The sequence below is a fragment of the Amblyomma mixtum genome, chromosome 5 (assembly GCF_055824585.1).
Source record: "Amblyomma mixtum isolate Tamu chromosome 5, ASM5582458v1, whole genome shotgun sequence".
Lineage (NCBI taxonomy): Eukaryota > Metazoa > Arthropoda > Arachnida > Ixodida > Ixodidae > Amblyomma > Amblyomma mixtum.
The window spans coordinates 147,654,121-147,669,255 of NC_143016.1; the positions used below are offsets into that span (position 1 = coordinate 147,654,121).

The 15,135-nt window shown below is 46.3% G+C and overlaps 1 protein-coding gene across 1 annotated transcript; it reads left to right on the forward strand.

Annotated features, from left to right (window-relative positions):
- The first annotated feature begins 1,553 nt into the window (after positions 1–1,553).
- LOC149344103 (uncharacterized) lies at positions 1,554–14,664 on the forward strand. The gene is made up of 6 exons (XM_089547141.1): positions 1,554–1,572; positions 3,014–3,234; positions 5,181–5,281; positions 7,955–8,060; positions 12,365–12,490; positions 14,476–14,664. Exons 1-6 carry the CDS (start codon positions 1,554–1,556, stop codon positions 14,662–14,664), a joined length of 762 nt encoding a protein of 253 aa, XP_089403267.1.
- The last annotated feature ends 471 nt before the right edge of the window (positions 14,665–15,135 follow it).

Genomic DNA, 15,135 nt, shown 5'->3' on the forward strand with positions numbered 1-15,135 from the left:
AACGGCGGTGCTGACGTCACCAACTTTCGGTGAAATGGGCGTGTTGCGGCTCCAAAAACAGAAAATTACTTTCTTTTTCGTGAACGTGTTTCTGTTAAGGGCGCAAAACAGATATTCTCTGTATGTCAACAGAAAATTTCCGTAAAAATGCTTGTCATTTCACACACATTTCTTACAGTGTAGTAATGTGGTCTCTGGCCTTCAATATCTTCGGGAGAAGATATAGGAAATCATATTCATAAAACATAATTGACGGCACGAAGGCAAGGATGAAAGTAGGCTGATAGAGATGGATAAATGTTTGATACAGTTTGGCATTATCGGATGGAAACCAGCAGATGACATAGTTGGACATGTATGGTAGCGCATCGCCATGCGACCAGCATGCCTTCCTCTATATGTCGGTCGGCGCATGGCTGCCGCTTACACCCAGAATAAAATCGTGACCGCGAACTTGAACCGCCCAGCTGGTGAAATAGTGACAGCGTGAAGGCCCGCCACTCTGTCGTAGGGATATTGTCATGGTCTAGAAGACTACAAAGTGGGCAGTGGCGCGGGAAGGAACGCTCAACTAGATGGTGGAATGCAGATTGTTCGCGGGACTACAGACGCAGAAAGGCTGCACGGAAGAAGCTCCTCCACAACCAGTGCCCGAAAAATTGGCATGATTATAAGTTTATTGCAGATATTTTTAAACGCACGATTTCACGAGCGAAAGACGATTATGAATCTGAACATTTCGACTTCCAAACGAAATCAGGAAACCGACGTGCACTTTTCAGATTTTTAAAATCGCGGAAAAGGATAGCGACTTCAGGAAATATTCCTCCATGTGTCCTGACTGCACAAGTTAAACCATTGCCAAAGGATTAGAGAAGTGTTTCTCGTCTGTACTTTTTTGCGCTCCTTGTTTGTAGCGTGAGTGGATCAGATTAAGCATGACCCCCAGATTACCCTTTCAGTTAAGCATGACCCCCAGATTACCCTTTAAGAACTTTTTCTGATAGTGATGATGTTACCATCAGCTGCTCCTGGACCTGATAGGGTAAAGTGAAAAATGATAAAGATCCTCTTTGAGGAGTCTGCTAACTCCTTATTATAGCTAGTAAATTATTCCATCAAACATGCTTGGATTCCTCCAGAATGAAAACTAGCCAAAGTGATTCATTTGCCTAAAAATAATGGCGGCGGCTATTCTCTGGAAAATATTAGACCTATTTTATTGATATCCAGTGTGGTTAAATTAATTGAAAGGGTCTTGCTCCTACATGTTTCGTAGTTTGTGGACCATGAAGATACCCTCAGCCATTGGCAAATTGGTTTCCGTTGAAAATGTTCCATACGGAATGCATATGTTGACCTCGAGAGTCGAATTGTCCTTGCGCAGCGCCATAAAATGCATGCTGCTTTGGTTACATTAGATGTAGCCAAAGCTTACGACAGTGTGGAACACACCATATTATTGCAAAGACTGCAGACTCTGCAGTTTCCACACTACTTAATTGCTTGAATATCTGCGTTCCTAAAAAACAGGCAGTTTTTTTGTACAGTCCATGTTGACAACTCTGAAAGGTACAAACAAACTAGAGGTGTTTGTCAGGGGGCAATCCTTTCGCCCATTCTCTTCAATATTCTACTGAGCTCCATTCCTAGCCATCACCAGAATCGCACGTACGTCTATGCGGACGACATTGCAGTTTTCTCGGCTTCTCCTGACATTAAATCTCTCTGCGCGCGTCTGCAATCGTACCGGCACTTGCTTGAGAGTTGGTTGTGTGGCCTACGGCTCACCTTAAATGTTAACAAATGCGCTATCCTTCTTTTTCGACTCCAAGATACTGTTGCTCGGTCTCTAACTTACCACCGACAAATTATTTTCCAAATCAGTCTTTAAAATATCTTGCTTTCATTTATGACGCCAACCTCACATGGCGCTCTCACACTGACCATGTTGCAGCGAAAGGGGCTCGTGCTGCGGGCATGTTGCGTAGATTAAGTAATCCCCGGTCTGGAATGCGGAGAGATGCACTTTTGATGATTTATGTTATGTTCGTCCGACCAATGTTAGAATTTGGATCTGTGCTGTTTTCTGGTTCAGCTGCTTACAAAATTCGACAGCGGTTCTGAAGTGGTGGTTTGCCTTGAGGGACTGCTGTCGCCATCGTATCTCGTGCCCCATAGCTGGCGATGTCGAGGTAGCGACAATGGACATTTGCGGCGTAACGACACTGAAACATCTTTACTTGAGCGGTGCAGCGCCCCGGGTGGAGGCTGGGGTGCATGTAGCTGGGCATCCTGATTTTAGATCGAGTGCAGGGAGACATTGTCAAATTATTCTAAATCAAAGGAACGCATCGCCCATGCTAATGTTTGAGTTCCTTGTTTGTCTTTCGTAGAGCTGTTTCCTCTAAAACATGAGCCTAGAATATTCTAACAAACGTTTCCAGTTTGCGCGGCTGCCACCACGTGCGACGTGGCGCTGAGCGTTCAAAATTACCACAGGAGTTTTGAATGCTTGGCACGCCGCAATTACTTAATTTTACAAGTAAGTATTTGTGCCACATATGAAGATTTAACCTTCTCAATCAACACCTTCGCGCAGCATCTCCCCGTACGGCGCAGCAACATTTTTATATTAGCTAAAAACATTGCTGCACAGTATTCTGACCATGATTTTTACAGTTACGAATGGAAAAAACCCCACTTAGCTAGGCGGCGTTGGCTACTGCTGGTCACAGATGACGTTAATTGATGTGCAGTGTATGGAATTTGAGCGTCAATGGTGAACCAAGTGCTCCTGCAACGTGCTCTACTGAACTGTCAGATTAGTGCGTCACGAGTCTGGTCCGCATAAGAACGGTACCATAAGAAAAACGTTCTGCGATGGCCGCGAATACGGTTAGAAAACTTGCGGAAAGTTCATGCAACTAACGGTGTGCGGCTGCAACGTTCATATTTAGCTGTGTCTCCAGTCTGTGCTCGTGGCGGTATACTCAGCGCATTTCGCTTGCAGCTTCACTGGAGGCACAGATAGTGCAGCACGCGAGGAACACTCCGGACAAGGCGCTTCTCATCGCGGTGGACAGAAGCGTACTGCACCGCGGCACCCTCGGTCCGCAGGCGGTGGCGAGGGGCCTCGTCCAGAAGGTCGTCGATATGAGGGCGCACGGGCTCGCGCTCAGCGACATTCGGATCACGGAAGCCGACACGGGCGCAATCACGCAGGACGCACAGGTGAGCTGGGCCTGTACGACTTCCTTTCCTCGCTGACATTGGGCGGGCGTTCACTTTTTCTGAAAACTCCCGTCTACCGCCAGCTGTGCTTTCGTCTGGGCTTTTTCTGTTTGCGAAAGATTAAAGAAGTGAGCGCTTCTTACGACAACGATGATGAGATGATTCTTAACAGCGAGAACTGAGCTGGGTAGAGGTATGCCAAATAGGGATCTCCTTCGACGGCGCTGACGTTTCTGCGCGTCGCTAACAAATTGTGGTTGAGACGGTACCAACTACCTATTTCATTCGGAAAATACATTCGCAGACTGCACAATACATTTTCCAAAGTGCATTTTTTCCCTGCAGTGTCTGAATGACGATGCCGTCCAGCTGAGGGCATCAGACACAAACTAGTGTAAACTGCTGGGCTGCATTGCACCACCATCTCATTACTTTAGATTGATATACCGGCGCAAGATTTCCAAGAAATTTCAAAACCTGGCTGAACAACCCATTGGCATGCAGAACTTGGTTTCGTTGCAGTTCTGGCTACTTGGTAAAACTTAAAGCGCGGCAGAAGCGATATGTACGCCAGGACTGTGATACAGTACTTGTGCATACAAGAAAACACATGATCAGAGACAGCACATGAAAGCACAGAGAAGCACACGGTGAGAAACAGGAAATGAGACGGAAAGAAGATAATTTTAGGCGTTGTTCTTTTCTTTATAGCACTGTGTAGCCGCGGGCAAGGTGGCATGACCAACTAGCCGATCTATAGACAGTATGTGCCGTCGCTGCCTTTTCCTGTTCTCAGCGCTGTTTAATCACGTTCTGTTCCTTTAACAGGAAACTTGCATTTGAGTCGGTCAATTTATTTTCATTCTTGGTATTAAAGTTGCCAAGTTAGGATTCAATTCAATTCAATTCAATATACAGGACGGAACAAAAAGAGACGACAGGCGCTTCGTCCTGTCGTCTTCCTTCGTGTTCCGTTCGGTTTCTTGGCGCCTTTAAATCAAGAATCTGTTCTTTACGTGGCGTTTGCTTTCGCTGACTTCGTATTTGGCTGTATGCTAAATGAACATCAGTGGTAAGTCAGCACTGGGCCTGCGTACCTCTTTCGTGTCTCGTTCCTTCGATGCACCGCACACTTTTTAATGCAGAAGTCACTCATATATTTACACAGCCAGCAGCGGCGCTGACTGTCCCAGAGTGTGCTGACTCTGTTGAGAGCAAGAACGGCGGCTGCCATGTTCGTGCGCACCGGAACGCGAGCCATACCGCAATCATTTGTTTAATCTGTTTGTCTGACTACGTACATTGCGAAACTGTTTTCGCGTGTCTCTTACCGCACATAGACAAGAAGCATGAGATTAGAGGTACCAATAATTTGAAATTGATATCATTGCGCTTGACCGTGAAGCAGGCCGTAGCTCACTTTGTGAGGTTCGTTTAAAAGCTTGATATGCTTTATCAACATTCAGTATGCCTCTGTTAAAGAAGACACAGCAAGGCTGAATCCTATAGTAGGAGCGCCACGATAGCAAGTTCAAGATCGAGAGTTCCAAAATATAGAAATCCTAGCGCTTCAGTTTGGAACGAGCATTGCTTATCTCAACATTAACCTTAATTAACAGATAGGGAAACTACCATAATGCTGCCAAACCAAACAAAGAAGTGACCACTTGATCGGTGTTGTTGTGGGGCCCATTTCCACAAATATAGATGCGCTTTACCCTTATAAGGGGCCCACATCATGTGAGAGCCTTCCGATGCATTATCTCTTCAGGCAATATTTATAGATAGCGACGATGAAAACTACGTTATGTTGCTGAAAATAATAACTCGTAATTAATTTTGTGTCGAGCACTTCGTCTCCTTCGCTACAACGTAGTACAACGTACAACACCGCCGTCTATACTTCTACCTGCACTATACCTGTACTATTCTGTTTTTCCGCACAGGTTCTATCCGATGAAATTCAGTTGTACCACGGCCTCATCAGGTACGACGTCTTTACCGGAAACCGGCAGGCTTTGAGGTCCCTGATGCTGGATGTGGCCAGGTATGGACACAGAGACGGAAAAATTGCAGTAGGCATTGGTGAAAAACGAACTAAGAACCATATCATGTGTCCGTATTCCGCGCATGTTCAAGCATCCGACGCATATACTGCCCCGTGCAGCATGCCGGCTCGGTGCCAACGGATGGTTCTATAGATTACGGTGTGTGTCTGTGTCTTTCTCGCCGTCGGCTCGTGCTCCACTTATATCCGCGGGTACCCGTTGTTGTCGATTCCAGGATGATCAGTTCTGCAGCGGTTCGTGCCACCAGTAATGAGCGTCGAACTGTACTCTGCGCTGGGATTGAGGGCGAACTCTGCTCCCGGCGCTGCATTGTTTCGACAGGGAGTCAGTTTCGGTGCTTTGCTTCCTTTGGAGGGGCGATTACTCCAAGAACGGCAACGGGTATTTCTATAACTGTGCGGTATTTACACGGACGACGTATCCCTTTCCAGGTCATGGCGACATGACATCACGTGACGGCAACGTCACGAGTTTTGACAGGCAGCAGGTAGGAAACTGTTTGCCCGGGTGCACCAACGAGAACAACATAGCTCGTGTTATGCGGGACGTCCGCGTGGCGCCCTTTCGCTTAGCCGGCGGTTCCTTTGGTAAAAGTGGCCAATGTTACAATAGGGTGACCCTATAAATTCGGGGAAAGGAGAATAGCGGGGCGTCAGTGCACAGCCGCAGGTCAACAGCGACTCTCAGGTTATTGTTCTGCGTGATGCGCACTGGCGTTCCGCTATTCCCCTATCCCCCTAACCGATAGGGTCCCACTATTCTTAAAGTGTCTAGTGATGTCCCTTTCGACCCCTAGCTGCCCGTGTTAATTGGGCGCAGGCTATGGAGATCGGCTGGCTGGCGAAGTCATGCTGTCCGCTAGAGAAGAATGGAGTTCTTCACAGAGTGTGAATGCTGTTTAACGTGGTCATGATTTTATGGGGCGCGGCGCACTTGGGTCTCAAGTGCACTTTCATGGAATGTGTGGAGTGGGGACGATACAGATATGCTTTTAACTTGTCTACGCGCAAGCATGGTGAAAAGTTCGTCTTTTTTAAAGGCATAAGCCTTACTTGCCCCGTTTAACGAAAACCAGTATGTGTGTATGTTTGTGTGTGTGTTAACACTCACGGCCTGGATCGCACGTTGTCCCACCGGCGGCAACACCTGCTACCCAAGGGAACTGGCAGTTAAATTATTGATCGGTCACGTGAGGTTGCTCATGAGCAGCAGCCTGGATCGCACAAACCCCGCCGGTGGCAGCACCCGCCATCGCATGACAGTTGTGCAACGCTTAACCGCTGCACCAGTGCTGCAGGAGTTATATGAGGACTCCCAGGGATCAATGAATGTAAAGTTGAGAATGACCTCATGCAGACAGTAGGCTCATCCGAATGTAACCTGACGCAACAGCTGACGCGGAAGGGGGAGCAGGCCGCTGTAGGGCAGCGATTGCCTTTACGAAGTTAGCGCACAGATGAGAAGGGTTTCGCCGGCGTCGCTGCGGCGGCTCCGTAGAGCCATGCAGAGGTAGAATTGCCAGCTGTACGGCATCGGGTTACATCATGCCGTAGCGCGAGGCGGCTGCGTTCACGAAGTGAGCGGACGGGCTTACGCCTTCTCACACGTAAGCAGTCTTCAATGTCTCTGCAGACTTTTTTTTTGGCACAAATTTTCGTTAGGTGTGGCATAGGAGAACAGCCAGTAGATGTTCAACAGTGGACATCTAGCAGAGTATTGTGTCTACGGCACATAGGACTATGATACAAAGTTCAACCGATGTGAGTAGCATAGCTGTTTGTCCCTTCTTAGGTCTTTTCGCGGGCTCTATTGCTCCTCGAGAAGGCATGTTACCAAGAGCAGTACAGCGTTCCTTGTTTCTAAGAGCTGTGCCCTAGGCTTTTTCAGGGAAGGCAAGAGCTATGCCCTATGTCTACTTCGAAGACGAGTGGCACTCACCGAACACATGGAATATAAGTTACAATAGCCGACGTACAGCCAGCTAATCTTTAGCTGGCATGCGTGACCGCCGCTTTTTCTGCGCTTTACGACACAGCAAACTTGTACAAAGCTCAATACTAAGCATGCCTTAGTGAGCTTATGCTTAGATTTGCTATTTTTGCAAGTTTGCTCCGCTATAAGCTGCAGGGGCACGGAAAACGCGGCTGTCGCGCACGCCAGCTAAAGATTTGGCCGGCTGTACACTCAAAGGTTCAGAAAAAACTCGCACAAATTCATATTTTTCAAGTTGCCGTTTGATTTAAGAGTTAAAGTTTTCGCAAAGGCAAACGAACTCGCCAGTTTGAAGCCACGCTGTCTCCAGAAAGCGATGCGCTTCCAAAGGCAGGCCCTCGATAGACTATTCCTTTATGGAGATCCAGATGAACGTCACTGACGTTTGAAGAAATGAGCCTGTATTCTAATTGTGGTTCCTAGCACTCAGAAAAGCGCCGAAAACACGTTTCTTTTTCTGTCCCAGGTCCCAGCTAGCGAAAAGTGCAAGCTGTAAATCTGTAGTGCAATATCACATGATAAATATGGAAACGAAACAAACAGCCGCTCTTCTACGCACAGCAACAAACACAAAAACGCACACACGTGCACTTTTGTATGTTCTTTTCAGCTTCGAGCGTTGAAACTTTCTCATACTGAATCATCTTTTCCATCCGCAGAAATCCGTCAGTCACTTTTGTGTACCGGGTATCGGGAATCAGCCGCATATTTACACACCCTTATATCGACAACTTTTACTCGAAGAAATTAGGCGAAGAGAACTTGGTGAGTTGGTGCACTGAAGCTCATATTTTCTCACTATATATGTTTTTTCCCCACAAATAGCGGGCCACTCTGCGTGCAGAGTGGGACAACATTCTTCAGTAAATGCTAACTGCGGTAAAGGTTTATACGTCGTATGTTTTAATTTTCTTTTTACCAGCAAGTATTCCTTAAGTGATAAAAGTAAATTGTTCGAGTGAACCGATTCCTGTGCTTGCCCCTCAGGTTTCACTGAATGCCAGGAGCATGAGTATCTAACTCGCACCAGCTTTTAATACGGAGGTGGCTCTGAACTGCTTAGTGCTGATAATCGTATCTTTATAACAGCGACGCTAGACCCTCATCATTTTTTCACACGCAGTTTCGAGCACGCGTCTACACAAAAAAAAGTTTTCAGAAGCGCTAATTACGTCTGCTAATGTGCAAACCATTTTTGCACGTAAATACTGGACAACCACATTACATTCTAAGACGCGCAAGTTTCCTGAAACTTTGTCTTAGTTTCATGTAGCGGCAAGAAAGAGGTTGATCACGAAATACGGAGCAAAAGACAGCATGCGGTTCCTGCTCTGCGCTGCTCAAAGGGCGCTTTTCTTTTCAGAGTTCCGTAATCGACAAAGACCTGGCCGGACCTCTCAGTACGGTGGCTGGCCGTCTGTCTGTGGCCATTTCCATGACGTTGATGGCGAGGCGCTGCCCGGAGAACACCGTGATCAGCTACGCGGCACACAGCGCCTGCGTCGATATCCCCCTAAACATGACGCATGTGAGTAAGCTGCGTCTGCATCCCCATGTAATTGTTGTTGTTAAAGGGGTACAGACAATGTTTTTTGGGTCTCCGTTCTTTTTTTCGTTGAATAGGCCTACGGGCCTAGCAATCATAAAAATGGGCCCTAAACATCAGTGCGCAGCGTTAATAAATAGTTACAACCATGTACCGGCGGTTTCGGCTTCAGTCGGCGCAAGGTGTGTAGTGCACCAAAACGTCACGGTCGACCTGCGAACCTGTGCTACCACATTCTGGTGACGTCGGCCTTAGGCAAGCCCTGGTTCTTACTGTGAACAAGCATTGGGTTCGGTGACGTCACAACAATTGGGGAAGTGCAACTTGACGTCACTTGATTCGGGTTAAAATGCCGACCAGCTCTTTGGGCAACATTCAAAATCATATTGAAACATGTCTATTGAAACTTGCCACCAGGCATCTCCTTACGCCCATAAAACAAATCATGTTCTTTGTTTGCGTTCGGAATTTTGTGTCTGTAGCCTGAAATTAGACTCTATGGCTCTTTCCGTTATGCTGATGTTAGTTCGGCAACAAAAGGCGCCTGTATTGCTGAAAAAAGTTGCACTTGAAGCTTTTACCGCCATTGGATTAAAATTTGTGACGTCTAAAAGGAAAAGGACTCCGTGATTACCATTTTGATTGGTTTGGTTTAGTTTGTTTGGTTTATGGGGTTTAACGCCCCAAAGCGACTCAGGCTATGAGAGACGCCGTAGTGAAGGGCTGCGGAAATTTCGACCACCTGGGGTTCTTTAACGTGCACTGACATCGCGCAGTACACGGGCCTCTAAAATTATCAATATCAGAATACATATATCAATATCAATATCAATATCAGAATACATGTCCTTGGTGTGGAGCTTGCCCTACGCTCTACCACATATCGTGGGAATGTACAACGAAACCAAAACACTTAACTGTATCCAACCCGACATATGAGCAGTGGGAGGTGGCCCTGACCAGCGAGACCCTGGATCAGCAACTTAAGTTGGTTCAGCAAGTCCGTCAGTCAGCTAAAGCCAGTGGCGCCTTGGACTAGGGGTGCCACCCAAGTTGCTCGAGCAACCTTCCTCTTTTTAAATAAAAGTTTTCTCTCTCTCTCTCTCTAAAATTTCGCCTCCAAAGAAATTCAACCGCCGCGGCCGGAATCGAGCCCGCGTCTTCCGGGTCAGCAGCAGAGCACCTTAACCACTGAGCCACCGTGGCGGCCAAATACCATTTTGAATCTGTGTCGAAGCACAGCCGCTTACTTGCAAAATCGGCCTGTGCTGGAGATGTTTCTGCTGGAGAGAATTCTGCTGGAGAGAATTTCGCTTCTTGACAATTCAATAGCTTACAAAAGCATTGTCTAGTGAGAAATTCGCCTTTTTGTCATCAAAACATGCTAATATATCGATGCGGGTCAAGTTCCATTTGCCATCAGGGTCCTTCAAAGTGTGAAAACGAAATGCAGTTGCCGATTTTTGAGCGAAAAGCGGTATTCCTCCCATGCTGAGCCTCAAGATTTGACCTCCTCTAACGGGAGGCGCGCCTCATGTGGTTACGACGTCATACAATGTGACTTGCTGACGCCACAGCTGCGCGCTTGGCAGTCACATCCGCCCCTGCGTTGGCTACTGCTCGGCCTCTCCTCCTCGCCAGTTGTGACATGTAACGTGTCACGTGATTCGCTCTTGCGCTCGGCAATTACGTCCGCCTCTGCGCCGACTGCCGCTCTGGACGCTCGTCCTTGCACTTGTGACACGTGATGAATCACGTGATTGGCTCTCGCTAATATAATTACAGTGCTTGCTGACAGAGTTTTCGCTGGCATATCGTGGCTCAGCTGAGTTGAGCCATAGCAACTTTTTTTTTAACTCCTGCCCGCGATTGCTTAATTCGCTGGCAGAATAAAGAAAAAAATGCCCGGTATAGAAAGCGAAGTTTTTGCGTTTTATTCCTGAATGGGCATTAATTCTGTGTTCACAATTTTTCCCTGACCGCAGTCTTTCTTTATTTGGAAAAAGAGCTCGAATCATTTCTAAATTCATCCGCTGTGATAGGGCGCGTCATTACAACCACCTGCCATCAGTAGATACATTTTTTCGCTTTCTGGCGAAGCTAGAAAAGTGACACAGACAAATCACACCCTTCCGGTAAGAAGTTATTTACTTCATTTAACTAAGAAGGCCCTGACTGCTAAACTTCTTTTTGATTCCTCAAGCAAATTTATTGCAGCTAACGTTTGTGGTCTATCTTCCAGCGCTGATAGTGAAATCGCAGTGTTTTTTCATTGAAGGTCGCACAGTTCTACTGATAATTAACGCTGAATACCTAAAAACAAGAGAAAATATATTTTTATTCAATACTCACGCGTTTATACGCAGCGACCTGTAAATGCTACAAGATTTTGATTTCAAGCGCACTGCGTAGCGTTTGTGAGACACTCCAGCATTGGAGCTTCAAAAAGTGTCTCACGTCAAATATATCGACACTGTAATAAGCGACATGCAAGATTAGAAGCAGAGAAGACTAACCGCCACCTGGAACCAAATCACGACGAATTAAATGTGAATAGAACGATAAAAAATGAACAAAAAAAAAGACAAAAGAGCTGTAGTTGTCCAGAAATAAATCAAGTTGCTCGTAGAGAGGAACTGCCCTTTCGGGCGGAAAAAAAGCCTCTGGCGGCACGCTTCGGCACGTGTCAGTTTAAGAGTGAAAGCTTGCTTAGGCCTGAACAGTTTCCCTCTCTAATCTCTGTCTTTCTTGTAGAGATCTCGGCGTCGCCGAATTATGCAAGAATGTTGCTGGCCGCGCAATGCTCTTGCATGTATGCTTCACCAACGTCCGTAACAGAAGCCACATGTGCAACATGTGAAGATGTAATGTACACTAACATTTGTTCCCATCTTGATGACAATTTCTTTGTAGGTTATCAGCATGTGTTATGATCAGAGAGGTCTTGGGTTACACAGCTAACTGAATTTTCAGAAGACATATTTAGCACACTCGATAATGGTTTTCAGAATGGCTCCATTATTCTTGATTTTCAGAAGGCAACACAAAGTTTAACTGAATTTGTTGATATAAAAAGGCAAATGCAAGAATGCACATCATATTGAAAACAAGAAACATTTACTGGACAGTTATCGTTGTGATAATACCAGCGACAGCTGAGGTGGTACGAACTACTGATGCCAGTTGGCGAGTTTTTAGTAATTCTGGTTAGTGATGCCGTACTGTTTGTTGCGTTTATGGTAATGTATTAGCGCCACAAGTAAGCTCTTTTGAATTATTTGTGATGTCACTGTGTTCTGACCAATAAGTGATTGGTGTTCTTAGCTCTCAGCACGGCGCATTGCGCCTGGTGTGTTAGAAAGATATTGACGCCGCAAGAATGCGAAGCGCCTATCTAACAGCTCTCGCTGAACTCGCAAAACAGCGTTTTGACGGATCGAAAACACCGAAGCACACAAAAGGGGGGCGAATGCTCAAGCGACGGGCGCTATAGGGAATTCTTGCCTTGACGTTCTCTCCACAGATATGCACGATAACTCCGGCCTTCGTCCAGAGCCTGCACTACTCGCTGATGACGAGGCGCTACGCGGGTGACGATACGTTGACGGAGGACGTTTTCTTTGAAGTGGAGAAAACATTTGCATCCAAGGTTGGTCACAGTCAGGCATTGCCTGTTGAACGTATCTTTTTGTTGACTACCCTTCAGTGACGCAGTCGGAGTGTTGCGCTATTCGAAACGCTGACAGAGTTAAGAAATACCGATTTTCGTGTGTAGCCTGCTTATATAAAAGTTTTTTTTCTATTAGTAGCCCTGGAGCAAAACATAAGGATTATATTTTATAATTAAGAGTAGGGACGGCGCTTTCGTGCAGAGGAAGCCACTCATGGCTCCTCTCCTGCAAACTGTTAAAGGGCGCAACACAGCAAGAGCCTCAAGTATCCTCCTGTGTATTCGCTGGTAATAAAGTTTCAACACCACCACCAAGTGAATTAAGCGCCTGTGGTAACTAATGCTATACTAAGCCGTTCTAAACGAATGTGAGAAGCTCTTGACGACATGAGTGGCCCGCTGCATTGGAAGGCTGCTGCTGGCGTTCTAAGGTTGGTGAGGTAGAACAGTCACATTCATTGTTCTGGAATGACATGCAGAGACCAGCGGTGGATGTACATCGACGCTGTTAGCACAATTTCAGAAACTTATGTCTAGCAAGGGGAAGTAGAGATTCTAGCAACTTTGCAGGATGAACTTCATTCAGTTTTATCCCTAACAAAAAAATTACGGAGCGGAGGGAAAATGTTATCAAGCACTTTACGTATTAGCTATATATCCTCCGCAAGAGTCCTAAAACCTGGAATATGTTTTCCACGTAAAAGCACGATAATTCTAATGGTTAAGAACATGAAGTTATCAATGCGGCCAACACTACTACAAGTGAAAAATAGGCGTGGCTTCTGAGTATTCAATAATAGTTCTTCCCATGCTTATGCTCTGTATGGTGGATCGCTTACAGAGCTTCTGTTTATGATAGTTGTGCAGTTGTGCGCAAAACACATAGATGTATATCTGCACACTCTGGCAGGGTTTATGTAGACAGACAACACACGCTTCAAAATCGACAGTTCTGAGCCCGCACCTGTTCTTTTCAGCCACCAAGCACTGTCCAGTACTTTTTGCTGCCAATTCTACTCGTAGTAGAGGTGATGGAAATGGTTTTCCCATCTTACTCTGCGAGACAGCACAGGATTGATTGGCAAATAAGATATGGCCGATCTTGGCGACACTTAGTCAGCTTGTTCAGCCAATAGTTAAAACATTCCGGCTGCTTTATTGTATGGACACGAGACCTGGACTCGTTCCGACCGTAGAAGCAAGTCTTGATGCCTCAATGTGCGTTAAAACTCGTGATGAGGTGAACAGATATTCAGAAGGCGCCATAAATCTTTAGTATTGATGGACATATCGCTGCTCTGAAAGTAGTCTGTGGGAGCAAAATTCATCGCACATTAAGTGTTTTTGCTACTTTTGTTGGCTTTTTTGTTACACTGAACTGCTGCAGCAGTGGTGAGATGTTCCATCTGAATATTTTCATATTTACGCATGTTTTCCGTGTAGCTCATATGGAAACCGTATGAAAACACAGAGTCTATGCAGTGCACGTATGCGGACAAGCCGAAAAACATACGTACTCCGTTTAAGTGATGCACCTTCTGTGGAATAATAGAGAAAATGTACAGATGCCCTACTAAAAACATATCAAAAGGACTCCGTATTTTTATAATTGAACATGGGCGCTTAGTTCAGAAGACCTCAGCATGGGAGTCCTCTTTTTAAATTCAAACGGCAGAGAGAAATAGCGAATAGAGTGCAATGTGTGCCCGTCTTTTAGCCCGCGTACTGTGCGATGTCAGTGCACGTTAAAGAACCCCAGGTGGTCGAAATTTCCGGAGCCCTCCACTACGGCGTCTCTCATAGCCTTAGTTGCTTTGGGCCGTTAAACCCCACAAACCAAACCAAACCAAACCAAACCTTTTAGCTGATGCAGCTAAGGCAGCTGTTAGGCAGTGTCAAGGGATGTGCAGAAAGACGGTTCCTTACAACACACCCGTGGCCACTTGCACTCTCGCTGAATGCAGGCGTTCCTGATTCTGAGCCAGCTGCAGCAGTCCATCGCGTCACCCTTGCCGTTCGTCCTCGAGAGATACGAGATGGAGCCGCAGAGCACCATACGCTACTACAACGTGTACAGGCAGGCGGTTGTCCAGTGCTCGGCCACGCCGTTCGGATTCACGACGAGAACAAAAGCGGAGCTGGCCAGGCTATGACAAAGCATGGCCGTTCTGAGCTACGCCGGCAATCAACGAGCTCGGACTGGTTCCTCTGAGCTCGCAATGTATTACAGAAACTGGAGTGTTTCGTGTTTAGAACTAGCTTGTCCTACTCTTTTCCGCTTCCGTGAGTGTCAGGAGTGCAAAGCAATACTTGATGCTATCTATAAAGCAGCGACAAGCTCAATGTTTTATGTATTTAGCAGTTCGAGAACAAAACTCGATATTTATGAGAAAGTATTAAAGGTTTTTAAAAATTCCGCATCCGTGGCTCCGCTGAGACACTCATAAAATTAGGGTCTCTTGTTTTTTTTAATCAGTACACTAGCCGCAGTCTACAAGCTTTCTTTTGTTTCATTCTCACGCGCCAGCCGTCATAGCACTAGAAATTTTCGCTTGTCTATCAGTAGCTACCAGTAGCTTGTCTATCATTCTATCACGTGACCTTAAGGCGTCATCACAATCTGC